This window comes from Medicago sativa, chromosome 4 (assembly GCF_051527215.1).
Source record: "Medicago sativa cultivar Bolivia chromosome 4, Bolivia_mono, whole genome shotgun sequence".
Classification (NCBI taxonomy): Eukaryota; Viridiplantae; Streptophyta; class Magnoliopsida; order Fabales; family Fabaceae; genus Medicago; species Medicago sativa.
The window spans coordinates 82,013,443-82,038,255 of NC_140752.1; the positions used below are offsets into that span (position 1 = coordinate 82,013,443).

General features: G+C 29.3%; 1 protein-coding gene and 1 pseudogene across 2 annotated transcripts; both read left to right on the forward strand.

The window, feature by feature from the left end:
* The first annotated feature begins 7,284 nt into the window (after nucleotides 1–7,284).
* On the forward strand, nucleotides 7,285–16,696 carry LOC146932665 (ABC transporter G family member 1-like). 2 transcript variants are annotated; one of them, XM_085704385.1, is made up of 8 exons: nucleotides 7,285–7,655; nucleotides 11,276–13,382; nucleotides 13,469–13,939; nucleotides 14,385–14,471; nucleotides 14,595–14,726; nucleotides 14,839–15,036; nucleotides 15,137–15,223; nucleotides 15,802–16,696. In XM_085704385.1, the coding sequence occupies exons 2-8, from the start codon at nucleotides 13,257–13,259 to the stop codon at nucleotides 16,498–16,500; spliced, it is 1,800 nt and encodes a 599-aa protein (XP_085560511.1). In that variant the 5' UTR covers nucleotides 7,285–7,655; nucleotides 11,276–13,256; the 3' UTR covers nucleotides 16,501–16,696. The 2 variants fall into 2 exon arrangements, with proteins under 2 accessions (XP_085560511.1, XP_085560510.1); XM_085704384.1 differs by having other exon boundaries at nucleotides 13,303–13,382.
* Nucleotides 16,697–21,024: 4,328 nt separating this feature from the next.
* Nucleotides 21,025–24,813, forward strand: part of LOC146932666 (ABC transporter G family member 1 pseudogene) — a 44,445-nt pseudogene continuing 40,656 nt past the window's right edge.

Below are 24,813 nucleotides of genomic sequence, written 5' to 3' on the forward strand. Positions count from 1 at the left end.
AGACATATATTATGATTAGTTATATATATTTTTTAAATTGTGTAGTGGTTAGAATTCACTTTTTAAGATAAATAAGTGATATGTTTGGAGTTCAAATTTCGTCGGACAATTAATTGTATATCTTTTTTTTTTTGGTCGAAAGATATGAGATTTCAATAAAACGCGGTATAACCAAAAATTCGGTTAAAACCACAATTAATTGTATATCTATATAATCAAATTTGGATATGAATTTTTAAGTTTGGGTAATGCTAATACACACCCACCTTAATTTTAAAAGGTGTGTGTTAGCATACTGCACCTTTTTGCTTTAGACCAAAAATACCCTTTCTCTTTATTCAAATGTGTTTAAATGCATGTCCCTTAAAGTAATTTTTTTATCTACAATCATCAATTTCTCTCTCCATTAAATGCACAGTTCTAAAAGTAATTTTTTTTATCCACACCTATAAGCTCCTCTCTTTCTCTCGAGCAAACAGGGAATGAAGAAAATCTTCATTGTTTTTCTATTGTTCCGGTTAATTTACTCTACACAAGATCTATTATTATTCAACCATTAGCCTATTTCCTTAAATATGCTCCACATTTTGATTTTTTTTTTAATAAACTTTCCAGAATTTTTTAAAAAATATTTTGATAGAAACCAATTTTTGTAATTTTGTTTGGTTATTTGTTGAAGGAATTTTCCCGAATTTTTTCGTAAAACCCAATCTCATTTTTTTTAAAACAGACCCAATCTAATATCATTTTTTACTTGAAAACATTGTTTTTTTTAGGGATCTTGAAAACATTGTTATTAATTCGACGAGATGTTCATAAGGCAGTTTGAATAAGGGGGAGTAAGAGAGGAACTGATGATGTCTTTTCTTCTTAATGGAGAGAGAAATTGATGATTGTAGATAATGATATTACTTTAAGGGACATGCATTTAAACACAATTGAAGAAAGAGAAAAGGACTTTTAGTGGAAAGCAAGAAGGTGTAGCATGCTAACACAATTAAGGTGGGTGTGTATTAGCATTATTCTTTAAGTTTATCGTAATTAAATAATTTGAGTAAATAATTAAATTTGGCCTTTACCTTTTTCTTTTCTACTTTAGCTTTATAGATAGATTTACTGACTTTGTGAGGATAGAGTACACGAAGATTAGGTTGGGTATACCCAATTCCAGATTTATTACCTTTTGAAAAAGCCATTGGCTTAGTCCCTTTTTTTTCTTGTACTTCTCTTCCCAACCTTCCTTCAATCCCAACCACTTCCCCCTCCTTCCCATTTTTTTCCCCACCACCTTCAACTCCTAGCCCTTAAGCACTTCTAGATTTGCCAAATATCATTATGAGGTCAGTTAAATGCATGCAATAGACATTGCATGCAAGATTTCTTTATTGTGTGTGATGAAATTGTACTAGGTTATGATGATATTACTAGATCTTTGTTGTATTGTATGGTGTGAGAAGTCTCTGTACCTTTTTTCTTTCTAGCTACCAGTTTGGGACTATTGCTTGTACTTTTGAATTTATAATACAGATATTGAGTTACTTATTTGGATACAACTATCATGACTTCCTTCTTCATTTAACTAGCCCTGTTATTATATTTTCCTAGTTTTATAATGGAGAGAAACAGAGAGGGTGTGCTTTGTATATTTGAGCCCTTGAGTTCTAACGTTCTCCCTTGTTCGAGGAATTGGACCATTTCCCATGGTGTAGACGGTAGTGGTGTAGTATCAACAAAGCACAAGGTAATTAAGAAAACAATTGTAAGGCTCAATCACTGGCATTAATTAATGGGAAATGTTAACGAGTGCCCTCGGGACATTGGTTAAGCACATTAAATAGTAAGTTTTAAATGAAAAGTTGTGTATTGAATGCATTGGAAATTGTAATAACTAGCAACATACCCGTGCTAAGCACGGGCCCGTGCTCCGCACGGGCTGATCCTTAAATTACGATTTATGCGTCAAAACGCATTTACAATATTATTTACATTGAGAAATAAGAAAAAATTAATTATAATGATGAAGATAAAAATAAAAATATTGAAATAGTTGTTATCAAATATTATAAAGCGGTAGACCAAAAATATGTGAAAATATTATAAATAATAAAATCACAATAATGATAACGGGGACGTTAATAAGCCCCGTGATTTTTATATATCATTAAAAAATATTTATAATTTTTTTAGCATTTTTTTAATTTTTATATAAATTTATAAACAATAAATATGTGTATCGTGCAAGATTCTTATATCAAATTATACTTAGTATATTATAATTACTCCCACTATTATTTAGAAGATACAATTAGGCATGGTAATGGGGCGGATGGGGACAAGTTTTACCTTCCCCGTCCCCGTACCCTACTACCATATACTTATCCGCTACCTAACCCATATCCAACGGAGATAAGAAATCGAATCTCATCCCCGTATCTGACGCGTTCGGGTATTCCCGCTCCATCCCTGCAATGGATAGTTTTTTTTAATAAAATAGAAGTATTTTTCTGCCTCGGATGCAATGTTGGAATGCATTATCCTGCAAAGAAATGACGGCGATAGGTCATGGCTATGGTGATGGAGAATAGAGAGAACTCTGAGAAGTGGGTGTCATCTGATAGACTGAGACTCTGATTGTGTGACTGAAATGATTTATAGTTTGAGTTTCTTTTTATATAAAAGGGGCAATAAAATGATTTTCTACATTTGGGTCGAGTTTGGGGTGAGTATACCTATATTCCCTTTACTCATCCCGTACCCGTATTTTGAAATCGGGGAAAACCCAAACTGAGTCAAAGCGGGGAAAAACCCGTCAAATTGAGTTTGATTCAGATGGATTCTCGCGGGCATGGGTTTTGTTGCCATGCCTAGATACAATACATAAAAAAAAAAATCAATTTAACTAATTAATATGATTGATTGTTGTCCCATGTATGATTTGTACAACAATATTAGTTAGTGTCTAATTAATTAGAGAGTAACGTTTGTCTTGTGTTTTTTTTTATAGTCATTCTTTAAAAGGATATAATGATTAATAATGAATAACGATTAAAAATAATAATTTTATAATATGACATTAAGATAAACAAAAAAACGTATGAAAATCATTTATACAAAAGAAGTAATCTTGAAGATGTGTAATTTTATGTAAAGTAGTTGTATTCCTCATAATAAATACTAACCCCGTGTATAATTTTTCCTAAAAAATAACCCGTGTATAATTTATAAATGAGAAAGATTTTGTAACTCTCCCAAATTATGTTATTTGTGATCATTCAATTGGATATAGTTGAATAAATTTATATGTAAAAATATGTAATGTATCACTGAGAAATAGTCATATGCTTTTTTTGTCAAAAAAAATCCTGTGTTTTTTTTTCTTTTTTATTTACTCTTTTCTTCCCGTGTTTTTTTAAGTATCAGTATAAAATGTATTTATTAATGTTTTTTATTAGAAATACACGATGAGATAAAATCACATGTACGTCATAAAGTTTATTTTTAGTAAATGTAAATTAAATATATGACAAATTTGTTACGAATTAAAAAAACGACATTCAATAATTTATAGATTTTTTTATCATGATAAAAACCACCTCTTTATAAAAAACAATTCAGGACCCGTTTTGTTACAAATTAAAATAAAAGTGATTTTGATATATATTAATTAAGAGAATTTATAAAAACAAATCATGATTTATTTTGTTTGGGTATTGTAATTAAATTCACATGTTTTAAATAATTTAATTTGTTTGGAGACAACAAATTAAAATAAAAGTGATTTTGATATATATTAATTAAGAGAATTTATAAAAACAAATCATGATTTATTTTGTTTGGGTATTGTAATTAAAATCACATATTTTAAATAATTTAATTTGTTTGGAGACAACTATAAAAAAAATGGATTTTTTGTTACAAAATTACATAAACTTTAATAATTAGAGAAATATTAACTTTAATAATTAGAGAAAGATTAACTTTAATAATTAGAGAAAGATAATAGATTGTAAATTGTTTTTAACTCTTTAGATATTTTTTTTTAAAGGAACTCTTTAGATATTTAGAACTTGAATTATAGATAAATTTATTTTGATTGGGATTAAGATTAAGTTTTTTTGTTTTTTTTTAAAAAGATTAAGTTAGAGTGTTTTATCAAGTGTGTTTGTTTTAATTTGTTTTTTAGAGAGAAAATATAGGGGGAGGTTGAAGCAAAAGACACAAAAGGATATAATTTTGATGACGACTCAAAAAATTAAGAAGGGGTAAGATTATATTTTTGGTACACATTAAGTTTCTTAATTAGAGAATAGATAATTAGAAAATAAAAGATTAAGTTTGTTTGTTATTTAAAAAAAGATTAAGTTAGTGTGTTTTATCGAATGAGTTTGTTTTAATTTGTTTTTAAAAGAGAAAAAATAGAGGGAGATTGAAGCAAAAGACACAAAAGGATATAATTTTGATGATGTGTCAAAATATTAAAAAGGGTTAAGATTGTATTTTTGGTAGACATTAAGTTTTATAATTAGAGAATAGATATTTTTTTAGAGGATTTAAAGTCCAATCTTTAACAATATTTTTTGCTCACATTTGTTACTGATATTTTTTTAGAGGATTTATATTTCATTTAATATAGTGCTAACAAATCTTTTTCTAAAATTATTTTTCGATTTTTTAAATTTTTGGAAAAAAAAAACTTAATTTTTTTTTTATTTTTTGGATTTTTTTGTTTTTTAAAATTTATTTTTAAATATTTTTAAAACAAAAATATGACGTGGCATTTTTTTTTACACCTGGCCATTTAAAAAAAATAAAAAGTGAAAAAAAAAAGCCAAGTCAGCGCCACGTCAGCGAATCTGCTGAGTTGGAGGGGGGAGGGGTGTTTTTCGGAAAAAATTTTTTTTACAAGGGTGCAATTCAAACAAAATTTTTTACAGGGGGAAAACCGAAACTCGCCCAAATTACAGGGGGGTAAACACATATTAACCCAAATAAAAATTAGTAAAACCATTTGAGATCATAAGAAATTGAAAACATCAATCATAACTGTCTTTATTTCAGCAGCCATCGGAAGTAGAAAATTGAGTGCCCGTTTGGTTCAGCTTTGAATATAATTGATTCTGAGAGAATTGATTCTGATAGAATTGATTCTGACAGAATTGATTCTGAGAGAATTGATTTATGTTTGGATACAATTATGCAGAATTGATTAAACAAAATGATTTATGTTTGGATGCAATTATGTAGAATTGCTTTTGAATGTATAATTACTAAAATAGACATAGCTAAAGGAGAATTGATAAAGAATGAGAATTGATAAAGGGCAATAAAGTAAAATAACGTGTTGTAATAATAAAATATACAAACCTATACACGTTGTTCAAGGAGAATTGATTCTAGAAAAGCTAGAAGCTATGATTTGTAGCTTCATGGAGAATTGCTTTTGGAGGACAAAAGCAATTCTGAAAAGCTGAACCAAACACGTTGTTTTTGGCTAGAATTGCTTTTGGCACTGTAGAGAATTGATTTTGGGCTAGAATTGCTTCTCAGAAGCCAAACCAAACAGATGATAAAAAATCTACCATAACCATGATCATGATGTCAATCCCTATTTCCAAATCAACCTTTCCAATTGTTTTAATTTTCTAAAAATCACAATTCAATAATGAAAAATTGAATGTAAACATCATCCATGAAAAAAATAAAAATTACCTTCCGTGAATTTTTGATCAAGAATTTGCTTTTTGGAACGTGAAGGTACAGAGGCGGCAGGCAGACTTATGCTGGCAGACTTGGTTTTCTTATGCTGGAATAAATAAATAAAACTAAAACATAATACAATAATAATATAATAATAATAATAAATAATAAAAAAGTGACTCCTGGGAGTCGAACCGAGAGAGAGAGAGAGAAATCAAAAGCCCACGCACACATCTCTCAACCACTGGATCATGGCAACAATTCTGAAAATTGTATGCGCTAAACAAATATATGTAACATTTTAAGGCCTCATATATATAAAAAAAATATTTGGGCCCCCAAAATTTGGAGGCCCTGAGCCAATGGCCTGGATGCTCTTGCTTTGGGCCGGCCCTGTTTTGAATTACAAATAAATCGCACTTATTATTTTTATAAATAAATCATATTAATTTTTCGTTCGGATGATATTCTTTTAGACATATTTCTTTCACAAAAATGAAATGTGAGGGGTCAAATTTATGTTTAACACTTTTAAAAAACACTTAAAGACTTACGTGTGGGGGAAAACATAAAAGATCAATTTAATACGAACTCATAGATTAAACGACTAGATGCAGTTTTTCCTAAATTATAATATAATATATATTTAATTTCCATTAGTTCAACCGCATGAGTTGAATCATTAAACTAAGGAGGCTTATTATAGAAAGAAAATAAAAACATGTAATGTAAGTAAGAACTTAGGAGACTTTTTTTTTAAAAGAATTAGGAGACTTGTAGAGCTTGAACACAGGACCTCTGAATTCAAACTTCAAAGTTTATCTTTCTATCATATATTATAGCACTAATGTCCAACCCACTTCACATCCCATATATTATAGCCCTAAAACAAATATTTACACGTGAAAGACAAAAGTTTACATTCGTTTCAAGAGTCTGATTTAGAAGAAGTGGTAAAATAATATAACAAACTTAGTGACAACTTATTATTAAAACTTTATAATTTTTAAACATATAATATATAACTACACTTTTTTTTATGGGAGTTGTCTTGTTCTTCTTTTTTCCTCAAATATGGAGAACGTGAACTAAGTAAGGAGTCACAAGTTTATGATTTTATTTTGTTTGAAATTGATCGTAATATGCATTTTTTTTTGTCCAAACTTTGAATGTTTTTAATTTGGTAAAATAACTATTATTTGTAATATTTTGTGCATTGATTTGAAATAATTCGGATCATATTTAAATTCGATCGTTATGTTTCTTTTGTTTTTTATTGTCTTTTTGATATTAAAAGGTAGGTAATGAGTGTGGATACCAACATTTATATATCCATATGGCATGAAAACATGTAGTAAAATTATGCCCACGATGATATAAACTTGGGTACGAATATTTTTTATAAATGCGGATATGAAGACCGACATTATAGTATCGTGTCTATTGGGGGCCGTTGCTATTCATAGTACTTAAGCCGATAAAAAAAAAAAAAACATGTGACGCGAATGAAAAATATGAAACGTGCACGTGCTTAATTTAAGCACATTAAAAACTCTATATATGTAGCATGACTTTTCTCACAAGTTCACACATTCTTCTTCTGCATATCTCTCTCTCCTCTTAACTATTGCTACCGATGGCTTCCCTGTGTCTTCCATCTTCTGGTTGTTGTGAAATTAAAACAAGTTCAGAATCAGTACTCCATAGAACTGTTCAAGACATTGAGGCCAACACAACCACATTAGAAATGATGATGAAGAGAGAAAAGGAAGATGAAGCTGAAGTTGATGGTACAAGCTTAACATGGAAGGATATATGGGTAAATACAATTTCAAATGGAAAGAATGGAAACAAATCAATTCTTCAAGGACTAACAGGTTATGCTAAGCCTGGTCAACTCTTGGCTATAATGGGTCCTTCTGGCTGTGGCAAGTCTACTCTACTTGATACCTTAGCAGGTACTATTAAACTTAATCAAGTTATCCTCCTGTATTGTATGATTATCATAGTTTTTTTTAGTTTTTCTTTACGTAACCTAAATATTAGACATATACTATATATACATGCCATTAAAAAATAATATCTTTACAAGTGACATTTTTGTAACAGTGATACACAAAATGTGTGTCAATTTTTAAATTTTTTTTTTTAACTTGGTATCCAGTAGAAGACCGACTAATTTGAGAAGTTCAATCCCATCGTTTATGTGCAGATGTCCCATTTAACAACAAAACATAGTTTTGTATGGACTTATTCCACCAAAATTGACATAAGGAAAAATCGAACATGAGATATTGTTGAGAGGAGCCACTCCAAAGTCTCAAGTCAAATTTGTGTTATAAAACTTAAAAGCAAAAAAAAAAAAGACTTATAAAAATGGACTGAGGCATGCTGTATTTTTACAAGTGACGTTTTTGCAGCTGTTATACACAAAATGTGTGTAAAAACTTTTTTTGAAAACTCGATATACGACACAAGGATCGACTAATCCAAAGAGTCTACAAAATTACCTTTTTTACATACAAAACTTCCTAAAACTACATAGAAATGATGTTTTTGTCCTTAACGGTTGTATACCATTTTGTGACTGATTTTCACATTCTCTTACTCTCTTATAATATGGCATGGATATTACAAGTAACCATTTTCATTTTTATTTTTTTTTGTAAGAACCATTTTCATTTTCTACCATAAGACATTTCTTTTGTTCATCGGTCAATGTCTTGTAATTCTGAGCAAATTTATTGTGGTCACTAAGACCATGTACAATGGTAAAAAAAATTCAACAACCTTCAACACCCACTTTTTCAATTCCCAACACTCCACATCATTTTCTCTCTCTTAATTCAATGAGAAATGATATTTTGACAACCACTTTTAAACAACTTTTGTGACAACTTTCTCTCTCATACTCACATTATACTTTTATTCTCTCTTTTCCTTTTTCTCTCTCTATTGTTATTGTCCAATAAGAAGAGAGAAAAAAAGGTTGTCATTAAAGTTGTTTGATTTTGGTTGTCAAAATATCACTCCTCTAATTCAATACCCATTCAATTTTATCCACTCCAATGGTTTTATCATTCAACACCCTACCCCACCAACTTTTATTTCTTATTCTTATTTAATTTTTGTTTTTATAATTACATAAAATTATAATTATCGATTATAATTAAATTAAAATAAAGAAACACTTAACAAATTTTTTTTTGTTTTTTGTAAAAACAAAATTTATTTAAATAATTTATTTTTATTTTCTTAACTTAAAATGCAATACAACAAACTAAGCATGTTGGTTGGGAAATTGATTTGGGTTTTGAGGATGTTGGTTGGGAAATTGATTTGGGTTTTGATAATTGTTGGGATTTTGGTAGCTAAATGGGTAATCAGAAGATTTTTGGGTGTTGAATTTGTTGTTATTGGGATCCATTTCACTAATCAATGACTAAAACTTCAAAAGAAAAGCTAATAATAATATTAAGAGTGAAAAACTTGGTTTTTTTTTTCTGTGTCCAAATCAAATGATCCAAGTCTCTATTTATAGAGGGAAAAAAATCATGAATTTTGGTAAAAAAAATAAAAAAAAATAATTTGCAATGAAATAATTGAGTCCAAATTATTAAGAAGATAAAAATTCAAGCAGCCAATCGTAACATGCCAAGTGTCACAGCATTTATCCATTTCTCTTTCTCTCTCTGCGGATCCTGTCCCTCACTCTCCCTGTCGGAGAGTGAGCTGCACACGCCTGGATCAAGCAATCGCGTCGTGCCACGTGGCAGATCGGGTCAGGCTTTCAACATGTTGAATATCTTCATCATCTCTTTCCTCCAATCACTTTCAACACCCCCCCCCCCCCCCCCCCCCCCCCTCACCTCAATGGTTAAACATGTTGAATGAGTGATTCAATAACCCCATTGCACTTGGTCAACATTAGATAAACCAAACTATACTGTTTCTTTTTCGGGGAAGATAAAATATATTGTTTCAAATTTATTGTATTCATGCCATTCTATCACATATCACATACTACAAGATTGCTTCTGATATTATTGTTTAGTCAATAAATGCATGTGATATATAGTACATGTTTGGAATAGCGGTGTATTGGCCTTTCTCGCGTCCCAAGGCGTTTTGAACGTGAAAATAAAGAAGCTGCCTTTTGTAGCTTATGTGCAAATGGTGTTTTTTTTTTCTCCACTTCCACCGTGAGAAAGACTTGTGTGGACCAGGACCACACAATTGGGTTTGGTCACACATATAGTTTTTTCTTTCTTTCTTTACTTTTTCCATTTTCTCTCTTTTCTCTCTTCTCTCCCATTTCTTTGGTTGTGACCACACAATGGGGTTTGGTCCCTGGTCCACACAAGTATTTTCCCTTCCACCGTACCGCTGCAACAACCACGTACATAGTCATTTATTCATTCATGACCTGTTTTACATTAAAAAATATTGAATGCATCCTCTCTCATTTTGCTTCTGATAGCTACACTTAATTCTTCAAAACCGAGTTATATTTAGTACAAAACAAACTTTGATGTTGCATGGTAGTTTACTACCGCTGGATTTTTTTTTTAAGTTGTGTTAGTATAAATGGTAGTTACCGTCGGATTAATTCGGTAATTAATTACTGTTGGGTGTAGCGATAGTTAACTACCATCGGAGCATAAACGTCATTTCCAGGTGTTTGTAGGAAGTTTTCAATCTTAGAAAAGCAATTTTCAAGAGTCCAATCCTACCATCTACTTACGGGTGCTCCATTTAAGCCACAATGAAAATGTGTGTTTAACCCACCAATGTTTGTTTAACTCACCAAAGTTGACACAGAAAAATCGAACATGAGATTTTGAGATGAGTATACTTTAAAATCTCAAACCAACATATGTATGTTAAAACTTAAAAGCAGAAAAGAAAGACTTATAAAAATGGACAAGGCATAATAGATATTTTCAAACATATAAATGACATCTTTTTTATTTATTTCAATCTTATAAGGCACTTTTTATTTTCATTTAAATTTTTTAACTCTTACGAGAGAAAAAGACACAAATGAGTTAGGTGTGGGTTGGAAACAATTTTTTTATAATTGAGCCAACTATTAGTAAAAATATTTTTTAAATTGATAATATTAGTAAAAATATTGATCATCCAAACAAATTATCTCATTCATCATAAATTTTCTAAGAGATAAGAACCTAATTTATATTCTGGTCAAAAAGAAAAAAGGGCCTACATATAGTATGTTTTTGAGAGGACCTACATATATACATATAGTGAAAAAAACAACCAATATATAATCACTAATTATTGCTCCTCCAATATTCCAAAGATGAATATTGAAAAAGAAATGTTTTATTTTTGTGTGGTGAATTGAAAAACAAATAATTAATATTTCATTGATATTTTCTAAATAAGAACAAAAAGCAAATTTGTCTTTGATCAAACAAAAAGCCAAAAATATAAACTCCTGACAAATTTTTCACATGTCAACTTATAAGTACGTGATGAATATAACATGTTTTTTTTATTTAATTTATAAATAAAACATAAAAAGTTAGTTATACGTAACATTCCCTGCTAACAGGCGAACGAAAATAACAACAACATTCTTGCCGACGTTTGACGTGTATACAGATATGTTTCTACATCACTACCAAAAATAGGGATGTACACTACCAAAAAAAAGATATGTTTCTACATCCTCCTTATTCCTTAATTCGTGTAGGGTACCATACATGTGTTTCATGATGCACGTACAAAATTGAGATGACTTTAAGGAGAAATATCAATTTTTTTTTTTAATTAAGTAGGCTACTTGTTAGAATTTTATGAATATAAGTGAGAAATATGAAGTTTGAACACCAGTCTTTACATATATAAATGATAATGTTAGAATATTTGGATTCTTTCTTTTTAAAAAATTATTTGGAGGTAAATTCTTAGCTATTTGGTTGGATATTGGTAATATGTAAACAAAAACTCTTTTAAAATTTAATTAATAAATAAATTAATGCAAAAATACGATATGTCGGTTGACGAGTACATATCCAACTAAACTTCAAAAGTATCATTATATTCACTATGGATTCAAATATTCAAATGTTAACAAAATGGAAGAACTTCGGTCATATTTGTCCCTCAAAGACTTTTTAGAGACTTATTAAGACAAAAAAAAATGATAAATACGATCAAAAATTCTTAATGTAAAAATTTATTTTGTTAATGAATACCTAATCACCTAGAGAAAAAGAATAAACCTCATTTGGCCCTCTGCCCTCCACATTTGCAGCAAAGGAAAACATGAAATTTTGGATTTTATTCTATTTTTTAATATAATTTTATTCTTCCATGTAGAGAGAAATGTTTATAAAAGTAAATTATATAATTTATTTTGACTGAAAAATAACAATCAACCAATCCTGTACCAAAAAACAATAAATACGACCAAGAATTTTTTAGGGAATTAAATTTTCGATTTTAATTTATTTTTTTAATAAAATTTCATTCTTCCATAATGTTTTTGAAAAGAAAAATGTATTTTTTTTTATTGACTAAAAAATAACGACCACTAATCCTGTACCAAAAATACAACAATCAACATTTTCTTACATCTTTTATTATTTATGTCAATATTCTTTATTGTGATAAAATAGTGAATACCTAAGCTGCACTTCATTCTCATAATCAAAATAGTGAAACTGAAAATGCAAGTTTGCTATGTTTTGTTTATTGATTGTGATAAAATAGTGAATATAAAAAATGAATACCTAAGCTGCACTTCATTCTCATAATCAAATAGTGAAACTGAAAATGCAAGTTTTCTACGTTTTTTCGATTGTGATAAAATAGTGAATACCTAAAATGATACCTAAACTGCACTTCATTCTCATAATCAATTTAGTGAAACTGACAATGCAAGTTTGCTACGTTTTGTTTATTGATTGTGATAAAATAGTGAATACCGTGAATACCTAAGTTGCACTTCATTCTCATAATCAAATAGTGAAACTGAAAATGCAAGTTTGCTACGTTTTGTTTATCGATTGTGATAAAATAGTGAATACCTAAAATGAATACTAAAACTACACTTCATTCTCATAATCAAAATAATGAAACTGAAAATGCAAGTTTGCTTCGTTTTGTTTATCAATTGAAAGAGAATTACTATTTAATCGATACCACTATATTAAGGTGATATAAACTTTTGGTGCAGCTTAATTATTTTATTTATAAATTTGCTATCTTTTGCTTAATCAAATAATTACACTTGAGGTTGAAGTGCTTGCCCGGTCGTAGGAAGCATTGTAAACTCAAGGAATTTTTTTTCTTTTCCTCGATATTTTTTAGTCGACTAATTGATTTTTTTACAGTTTAGAGTCCAAAACTCACACTCTAAATGTTGAGAAATAGAAAATATTAACTTTTGGTGTAACAATTTTTTCTATTGATTCTACCATCTATTTCAAACTATTTTGTTTACAATTTTGCTCTGCTATATATATAAAAAAAAAAATTTGAACAAGCTATATATAAAAAAAATTTAAAACAAGAACTGCCATCAAAGAATGATGATGATGATGATATCTCAATACAAATTTATTTATTTTTCAGGGAGATTAAGCTCAAACACAAGACAAACAGGGGAAATTCTAATCAATGGTCACAAACAAGAACTGTCTTATGGAACTTCGGTACAAATTTAATTTTGAACACTTCCAAAAAAAAAAAAAACTAAAAGATTATGTTCAACTATTAATTCTTTCATTAATCTATGTAGGCTTATGTCACACAAGATGATACCTTATTGACAACCTTAACTGTTAGAGAAGCAGTGTACTATTCAGCTCAACTTCAATTACCTGACACAATGTCTAAGGAAGAGAAGAAAGAGAGAGCTGAGTTTACAATCAAAGAAATGGGTCTGCAAGATGCGATCAACACAAGAATTGGAGGGTGGGGTGTTAAAGGCATAAGTGGGGGTCAGAAAAGGAGAGTCAGCATTTGCATTGAGATCCTAACACGTCCAAGACTTCTTTTTCTTGATGAACCAACTAGTGGACTTGATAGTGCAGCTTCTTACTATGTTATGAAAAGAATTGCTACTTTAGATCATAAAGATGGAATTCAGAGGACTATTATTACATCCATCCATCAACCTAGTACTGAAGTTTTTCAACTCTTTCATAACCTTTGTCTTCTGTCTTCAGGTAGAACAGTTTACTTTGGACCTGCTTCCACTGCTTGTGAGGTTAGGAACTAGCCCATTTTTTGAGACTAATGAATATGCACGATTATTGTACACCTATGAAGCATAGACACTCCTCAGATTAGACATTTCCTATGTCGGACACGCGTCGGTGTCTGACACCGACACGACACCTATGATTACACTAAATGATATTATTTTCTCAAATTATTATCTGTGTCGGTGCCCGTCTCTATGTCCGTGCTTCATAGTTTTACACTAACATCTAATTACAATTCTTCAATTTTTCATATCATGTTTGACTGCTTTTGAATAAAAAGCGGATATGTAAATCTGTATTGTGTTGACAAGTTGTGATTTATTGTTAGTGTAAAACAATTTTACACTCACACAATACATATCTCATTTTCTCTTATTTTATATCTACTATCAAAAATAGTTTATTTAGTTTTCAATGATGATTGATTTTGCTTTTGTTTCAATGTAGTTTTTTGCTTTGAATGGATTTCCTTGTCCTCCTCTACAAAATCCTTCTGATCATTTACTTAAAACTATAAACAAGGACTTTGATCAGGTAATGTTGATTAACCATTAATAACATATTTTTGTTTTTTCATGATATCATTCCTCTTCAATGCAACATATATAAAAATATAGTAAAAAAATATATTTTAAATACATGCTGAAATTATTTCAGGATATTGAGACAGGATTGGCAGGGACAGGAACAATCCCTACTGAAGAAGCAATTTGTATTCTTGTGAGTTCATATAAATCATCTGAAATGAGCCAAGATGTTCAAAATGAAGTAGCAGTACTATCTAATAAGGTGCACTATGTGGCTAACTAGATCAATGTGTATTTTTCAACATTAAGATTAAAACTAATTATTTATTTTTGTTTGAATGGCAATAAATTAAATTGAAATGTGTATTTTTCAGCACACTAGCTCAATGGATCACAAGAAGAAAGGACATGCTGGATTCCTTAATCAATGCTCAGTTCTTATCGAACGGTCATCGGTGAACATGTTTCGCGATCTAGGCTATTACTGGTTACGCTTAGTCATATATGTTGCATTGGCTATTAGTTTAGGCACTGTTTACTATGATTTGGGCACAAGTTATGACTCAATTAAGGTATTGAGACTAAGAGTTGATAACTAGTTAAAACCTAGGAAGGTTGTGATTTCTCACTAATATAATGTGTAATTGTGCATTTTTCTGTTCATTATTTCAGGATCGAGGTTCACTTCTTTCATTTATAGCTGGATTCTTAACTTTCATGAGCATTGGTGGATTTCCTTCCTTTGTGGAAGACATGAAGGTAATTCCAAAAACTATTCTAGAGAGATAAATAATGGATTTGGATTCCCATTAGTGAGAAATCTCACGTATTTCGGCAGTATTACGCAGTCAACACATTAGTTGGATTGAGATGCGGACGACTCATATTTTAAATTAAATAATTAATATTGAAGTTTGGATTGTCTCAATCCAAGGACGTGCATGAATGTGTGTGATTGTTGACGACGGACAATCCAAATTCAAAGAAATATTAATTTCGCCTACAATTCAACCAATCTAGTGGAAATATAGAAGTTTTTTTTGTGTGTGTGTTAAGCTTCCAATTCTGAAGGAAGACAAGTAAAGTTTGACCAATAATTCTTTTACTCTTGAGTCGAACTCAAATTTTCATGAACAATTCGTCCTTGATTGAGCTTCTTAACCATTTGAGCCCCATTTACTTAATTGAAGATTTTGTTTTTTTCCTGTAATCTCGGTCAATAAATTAAATTTTGAAAGTATCAAATAAATCACTTGCGCCTCTTTAATCTTGATTGACAAGATAAGTATAAACTATTTTTTTTTCTCTCTTATTTGAACTCTACCAATTGTTACTAGGTATTTCAACGAGAAAGACAAAATGGGCATTATGGTGTGATTGCATATGTGATTGGGAACACTTTATCATCAATTCCATTCATTTTATTGGTTACAATAATTCCAGCAGCTATAACTTATTACCCCCCTGGTCTACAGAAAGGATCTGAACACTTTTTGTACTTTGCCAGTGTTTTATTTTCTAGCCTAATGTTGGTGGAAAGTCTTATGATGATAGTTGCAAGCATTGTCCCTAACTATCTAATGGGAATCATAACTGGTGCTGGAATTCAAGGAATCATGATTTTGGTTGGAGGGTTCTTTAAATTGCCACATGAAATTCCTAAGCCATTTTGGAGATATCCACTACATTATGTGGCATTTCATACATATGGATTTGAAGGATTGTTCAAGAATGAGTATGAAGGACTAAGATTTTCTACTAAAAACGGACAAGGCACAAATGGTTACATTAGTGGTGAAGAGGTTTTGAGAGATATTTGGCAAAGTAACATGAGTTATTCAAAATGGGTTGATCTTGCAATTTTGCTAGGGATGATTGTTTTGTATCGAGTTTTGTTCCTTGTTATTATCAAAATTACAGAGAAGGTGAAGCCTATTGTTGGACCATTATTATCTTGCATGTCAGTGTCTCCCAATACAACAATACATGTTGTGGAGAAGCCTGATGCTACTCCTTTGGATGGACATGTTGTATAACCTTAAATGGATTTACCATGAAGTTGTTGTATGCTGTAGGAGATCATTTCTCACTTTTATTAATTGTAGTTTTTTCTCTTTTCGGATTATATAATAATCTAAATATTAGTTGTAGTTTGGTAAGTGTAAGAAGTGGAGAAATATCAACTTCACATTTTATAGATGTTGCAAGATAAAAACTCTAGTGTTGTTCTTATTCGGTGACTGACCCAAAAACTTTTTATAGTATAGACAACATATAATATTTTATTTTTTAAAGTATAAATGCATATTATAATTGTTCTATGCGATATTAATATTATATAAATATTGAATGATTTTTCAATATCCATAAAACTATAAAAATATCCATTATAATATAAGTAATAACAACCATTTAAACGTTCATCTCTAACATGATCTTAGATCTGATTTTTGATAATATTCACAACACAAGAAAATACAAGGATAAAAAAAATAAACTTTTAGTATATTAAATATTAATATATTTGTTTTTATAATGTAGTCTACAATTTATTTATTTTTCCTCCTACCAAGTACTTTAATATGCTCTTTTAAATGTATCGAATATTAAATTAATTATTTTTTAAAACGAAGTGAGGGCCTTTGCCCACACCCACACTAATGGTTGTCCCGTGTACTTGTTAGTTGCAGTTTGGCATGTGTAAGAAATGGAGAAACAATGTTAGCTTCACATTTTTATGGGTTGATGGTAATAAATACTCTTTCTATCCTACAATGTTTGAACTATTTAAAAAAATATGTTTGTCTTAAAATGAATGACCCTTTTGTTTTTCAAGGGAATGCTAATTGTTTGTTTTCTAATTTTTTTGCCATGTTAGTCATTGTCTATTTTTTTCTAATCAATTATTTTTGTTTTTGATCCTATCCAATTCTACCATCTAAAGATAAAATAACATGTGGTTCGATTCGGTTTTAGATGATCAATAAAAAATTTAGTCCAATCCAATTCAAACTAATGTTGTTTAATTTGGATGGGTTTTTGGATATCCAAACCACAATTTGTAATTTTTTTTATTAATATTTAAAAAATAGTGTAAAATAATAGATTTAATGCAAAATATAACAATTAAAGTATTTAAAATTAATATTACAAAATGAAAATGATCGATTATGTTTGAAACAAAAGATATATATTAAATTAAGAGAATAAGTAGGATTAATTTTTATTAAACCAACAAATAATAGATTAATACTTATATCATACTAATAAAAAGAAAAAATAATATTAAAATATATGTATGCGGTTTAGTACGGTTTGGAAACATCAATCCAAGGTCCGATCCTAGTGGTTTTCACAAAAGGACTTCCAAACACATCTAATAATTTTTAGTTTTGTGCACTTTTTAGTTTTTTATGATCGATTTACGATTTTATTTTTGTTCGGTTCAAATTTGAACATCCCTACTCAACACAATTCAACCACCCATTTCTTAACCTCTACGAAATGAGATCAATAATATTAGTTTGGACTTTGAAACTCCACAACAAAAGAAAGAATTGGAATTGTTGAAAGCTCAGGGTTGAATTTCTTTCCATAATTCCAAGACAAGGGGAAGATCTATTCACCCAATGATGACAATGTTCACCCACAATAGATTTAGTATATGACACATAATCTCGTTGCTCATAGCTAACCATCAATAGTACAATACAAGATGCATTTGTTTACACCTAAAACTAAATATTTTGTTGGTCGAAACTGGCAAATAGGTGGTTTAAGGATAAGTGAGTTCCCTTATGTAGATAATAAGATAAACGAGCACTAACACAATTGAACGGTGCTCAACCAAATCTTTCTCGAGTCTACTGAAGCAAGCACACAATCAATCAAAGCTATGTTACAAAGAAAAATTCTCTTCATATTTTTATATTTATCATTACTTTATCAATTTACTAGTTTAGTAGCTCAAATTAAAACCCCAAAAAAACATTGTACTTTACACTCTTTGTAGTTGTTAAGAAACACATAACTAAGAGACAAAGTTTCTTCCTCAAGGTAATCACTTGAAGAAAGAGAATTACCGTTGAAAGTTATTAGCCGATATTTCGGCTTACTTTCAAGTTCCACAGCCAATACATTTGCAATTGGAGGTTGATTTAATTAGTTGGTAAATAGTTAACTTATCCTCTACAAGAATGAGTGTTTAACTCTTGCTGCAAGTAACTTTTTGTATAATGAAAAAATATGTGGTATACATTTCTATTTCTCTCCTAATTACGTATTCCTTTTGGTACGTATGGCTTCAATTCATCCAATCATGCATTGATTGTGATAGACATTTCTTGACTGATATTTTTTTGTTGTTAGGAAATGATTGTGATAGACAAATAGCCACATATTATTATTATTATTGAGGCTTTGATTCATCCGTCCAACTCAGGAGAGCTGTCCTGGACATGGCTCAATTGGTATTAAATATCAATTTATAAGCGTAAAATACATAAAAATTTATGTTTTGCTATAAAAACTTAATGTTTTTTTTTTAAAAAAATTATAATATTTTTAACATAACTGTGAAAATAAAATTAAAATGTCAAATGATACATATTAATTGACTTAAAAGCATGGACTAACAATTGTGATGAAATTTTTTTAAGGGATTAAAGTCGAAGAAAAAAATTTAGTGTCTAAAATGAAAATTTATATATTTATAGGAAAAAAAACATATATATAACCTTAAAAATAATCAAATGAGAGTGTCACATTTTTATGTGATGAATTTTGAATGAAAAAGTGGTACTTGAATCTAATGTAACTTATGTAAGGAAGATGGTAGGAGACTAGCAAAGCTTAAGTGAGAGTGTCTTATAGTAATTCAACGAGAGAAAAAAACTAGTTTGTGAACAATATTGCTGCTTTGATCTTTTCTCCAAAGAATTGGAGAATGACATATGACATTATTCCACCTACACTCTAGTTGGCATTATTATTATAATTATTATTATATCTAAATCTAAAGTGTGTATATTACTCTCTTCGTCCCATTTTAATTGTCACTTTAATATTTTTTATCTATCTTGAAATAATTACTACTTTAAAATATTAATGTAATAGTTATTAATTTTTTTCAATAATACACCTTATTTATTAAATTTCAACTTAACTACTTCATGTATTACAATCAATAAGGATGGTTTTATAAATTACACTAAATTTTATCATTGAAATCAACTAAATTAATATTTTTAAAAGGCTTAATTGCACTTTTGCCCCCTATATTTTGTCAATTGTGCGATTTTGCACCCCATTGTTTCAAACGAGCGATTTTGCACCCTATATTTTGCCAATTGTGCGATTTTGCACCCCATTGTTTCAAACGAGCGATTTTGCACCCCATAGTTTTCCCCTTTTCTGATTTTGCACCCCAAAAAATCATAAAAATATTCAATTTTTTTCCAAAAAATTTAAAAAATTAGAAAAAAATCAAAAAAAATATAGTAATTGTTTTTAAAATCAGAAAAAAATCATATATCCAGATTTTAAAAAAAGGTCAGATTTTTTAAAAAAAATTTGGAAAAAAATTTAATCTTTAAAAATCTGGATACAAATTTTTAAAAAAAGACAGATTTTTTTAAAAAAAATTCTGGAAAAAAAATTTAATTTTTAAAAATCTGGATACAAATTTTAAAAAAAGGTCAGATTTTTTTAAAATTTAATTTTCAAAATACAAAAAAATCTGGATTTTTAAAAATTTAATTTAAAATTTGTAAATTTTCAAAAAGTAAATTTTGAATATTTGTAAATTTGAAAAAAAAATCTGAATACAAAAAAGTAAATTTTTAAAAAATATGACCTTTTTTTAAAATTTCTATCCAGATTTTTAAAAATTAAAATTTTTTCCAGAATTTTTTTAAATTAATCTGACCTTTTTTAAAAATTTTGAAAATTTACTTTTTTTGTATTTTGAAAATTAAATTCCAGAATTTTTTAAAAAAATTATATTTTCTGATTTTTAATTTTTTTGGAAAAAAACTGAATATTTTTATGATTTTTTGGGGTGCAAAATCGCTCGTTTGAAACAATGGGGTGCAAAATCGCACAATTGGCAAAATATAGGGTGCAAAATCGCTCGTTTGAAACAATGGGGTGCAAAATCACACAATTGGCAAAATATAGGGGACAAAAGTGCAATTAAGCCTTTTTAAAAATCGTGCCCAACCTATAAGGATAATTAAAATGAGACGAATCTACTGCCTTTTTTTTTTTGTTGATGAATTTGTATTACCAAAAATGAACACATGACGTGAAATGAAACAGAAATGAAAAGCACACGTGTTTAATTTAACCGAATTAGAAACTCTATATATGTATGTGGCATGAATTTTCTTAAAAATTCACACATTCTTCTTTGCATATCTCTCTCTCCTCTTAACCACTCCTATTGCTACAGATGGCTTCCCTGTCTCTTCCATCTTCTGGTTTGTGAAATTAAAACAAGTTCAGAATCAGTAATCCATAGAACTGTTCAAGACATTGAGGCCAACACAACCACACTAGAAATGATGATGAAGAGAGAAAAGGAAGATGAAGCTGAAGTTGATGGTACATGCTTAACATGGAAGGATATATGGGTAAATACAATTTCAAATGGAAAGAATGGAAGCAAATCAATACTTCAAGGATTAACAGGTTATGCTAAGCCTGGTCAACTCTTGGCCATAATGGGTCCTTCTGGATGTGGCAAGTCTACTTTACTTGATACCTTAGCAGGTATTGTTAAACATGATTAAGCTTCTACTTACATTTCTGCATGATTATCATAGTATCAAACCTAATGCATTGTATGCCTATTTTGGTTTTCTCATTTTCATTTCATTTTTCACCTCATCAAGGAGTCGTTTATAGTTCATTTGTCCTAATTATAAGTATGATTTTAAAAAAAAAAAATAGAAAGACAATTATATAGTACTTTTAACTTAATTTCAAATGACGATTTGATCTATAATTTTTTTCCCACGTCATTTTGGCCATTCACACATGTTAGCATGAATTTCTAAGCTTCAAATCTATGATTTTATAGAGCATGATATATATTTAAGACGTAGAACTCAGAGAGGAATAGAACCAATGATTTAAAGTATGCAATCATTATCCAAACATAGATGAATGACCAAAATAATCCCAAGAGAAAAAAAGAAATATTGCATGAACAATTTTGGCAAAAAAAACAATTACCTCTAAATATGAGCATTCTTTAGAATTCTTATATATATGCATTAATTCTTGGAAATCAAGTATGAGTGATAATGTCCAACATCGACTAGAAATGAAGGAAACGTTGGATATAAAAGAGAGGAGACCCATAAACTCATTGCCTTAAGGTTTTGGGTAAGAGTGTGGTGTTTCTCTCTCAGAGGGTCCTAGACATTTAGCCCATTGCCGCTTCAAACGCTCCTCAAACTCCCCAACAAACTAGTATCAGAGCCTAGTTAGGCTTGCTGGGGCAGTGGAAGCGGGATTCTAGTGTGGATCACCCTAGTGATGTGGATGAGTCACACTTAAGGGGGAGATTGTTGGAAATCAAGTGTGAGTGATGATATCCCACATCGACTATAAATGGAGGAAACGTTGACCCATTGTCTTAGGGTTTTTGGTAAGAGTGTGGTGTCTCTCTCTTAGCGGGTCCTAGACGTTTATCCCATTGCTGCTCCCTAGACTTTCCAACATTAATTATTATTTTTCTAAACATAATTGCTAAAATATGAATTTGTCTATCTTTAACAAAGTGATTAGACTCAAGTGGTTAATGAGTTCAATTAAAGAAGGAAATTGTTTACAAGAACCTGATTTCGATTTCTGAATGGAACAATTTTTAATCAAAATTTATTAACTCTAGATTACGAAGGTCTCTTTTTCCTAAGAACGAGATGGTCCATAAAAAAAAAATTAATTTGTCTTTTTTTTGGGTTACGAAAAAAATTAATTTGTTTTTGAAAGATTAAAAGTCAATATTGTTACAGAAATACTATTATGAACCACATACATCATTAATTGAATGAATCTAAAAAGTCAAATTTACTTATAATTAAGAACGGAAGGAGTAATATTTTATTATGGTTATACACAGAGTATACTCATTAATTATACTGATTTTTCTTAGTGTGTAAATAACATAAATGAGACTGGTATAATTAATTAGTATTGACAACAAAAAATAAAGTGATAAAGGTCGAAGAGGTCTACATTTTTGGTGTGAAATGGTATCATCTAAGTCTATTGCATTTTTAAAATTGGATTTAAAACTAGGATAAAAGGGGTATATATTTTTAACTCTGTGATACTTTTTATTTAAAATTTCAAACCATTAAGAGAGAGAAAAAAAGACACGGAGGAGATCTAAACAAAAAAGAGAGACACAAATAGGGATGGAAATAGGTCGGACCGTTTGATAGGGGCCTACGGCCTAATCTATTTAAACCTAAATCAGACCTTTAAAAAGGTCATACCTGACCTTGAAAATAAGTTTATGATGGATAATAGGTCAGACTCAAACTTATAATTTTTGAAGTATGTCAGACTTAGACCTTACAAAACGCGGCCCAACCTAACCCATTTCCACCCCTAAACACATGGAGTTTGATGGGATCCAAACCAAACATTTGTAAAGGCAAAATTGATGATTCAAACAAATTATCTCACACATAATAAATTTTCCTAAAGATAAGGACCTACATATTATTGGTCAAAAAGAAAAAGGGCCTATATATAGAATTAAAAAAAAAAGGAAGAACAATATTCCATATTTTGCCTAAAAAACAATTTCCATATATGAAATTGAAAGAGAAATGTTTTTTTACAAAAACAAAGAAGAAATGTTAATAATTTTTTTTGACAAAAATAAATGATATTCATTCATTCAAGTTGATAGAGTACATCGATACAATACAAATTCAAAGTCGCTAAAAACAAAAATAATGAATCACATCATCCATGTTAATAGCATAAAACGGCAGAGTACATATGCATACAAATATGATTATATTCGAGCCACCGAAATACTAATGTTTCCAAATCTGCAACGTTGACGACGCAAAATTTATTGATTGAATCTGCACTTGATCAAAACTAATTTTTCAACCTGAATCAAATAAACACCGCACTAAGACGAAAAATTAAAAACACCGCACAAAGACGGGAAATCAAAATAAACAAAGTTGTGTTAGACGACGAAATCGCAAAAACAAACGAAAGAAAACTTAAAATATGTGAAAATCACTTATTTAACTAATAGAGAAAGAAAAACAATTCGGAGGGCTGATTTCGGGTAAAGATTAACTTTAAATCACCTCTCTTTGGTAGATTAAAGAAGAAAAGTTGTGACGGCTAAAGTTTGTAGAAAATGGAAAAGAGAGAGGGTGTTGAAAAGTTTTTAACCTAAGAAATGTTAATAATTTAATAATCATTTAATGATATATAAAAAAAAATTATATTTTATTGATTTTTTCTTTTTTTTTGGGTGAAATCATTTATATATTTTTTCTATTACCACAAATGGAAGAACAAATCAACTAAAAACAAAAGGCAAAATATATAAGGCTATGTTTACTTTGTGAATTTTAATTTATTTAGAAAAATTGTTTTAATTACTCTCTGAATAATTGTGTACATTTTTTAAAAACAATGAAATGATTCGTTTCAAGGGTCACACAATTTCTTATTAGAAATTTAAAATAAATACACATTTAAAAAAAAAAAAACTCTCTAGTAAACAGAGCTTAAACTATTGATATATTTTTCATGTCATTTTATAAATATGAGAAAATTGTTATGAAACTAAATAAATAAATAAATAGAGAGAATGATAGAGAGAATAAGAGGAAGAGAGAATATAGAGAAATGTTATTATTCTCTGGTGTGTATGAAAATGTTACAAATGAACTATATTTATAGGGAAATAGAATAGCTTATGGACTAAGCCCAACAATCTAGTAGTATAGCTCATTAACCAATTTGCTATTTGGACATCCACTATTAATATTTATAACAAAAATAAGCTTTTGTTTCAATAATTATTTTTTTAACTCCAGTGTGAGGAAATAAGTTCTTAATGCACCCCTACTCTTGTTCAGGTAATTAAATCTACGTATGTAAAGGGAAGTTAATTCCAAATATTCTCAAATATAAGTAAAAGTTGGTTAATCTTTTTTGATGTATTTGATGCAAAAGTGGAACTAAATACATCAAACTTTCTTCAAACAACATTTTTACTTATATTTGATATCGAAATAATATTTTTCTTTTAGTATTTCTAACCAGAAATTAAAAAACATAGTTATATACGTGACAAA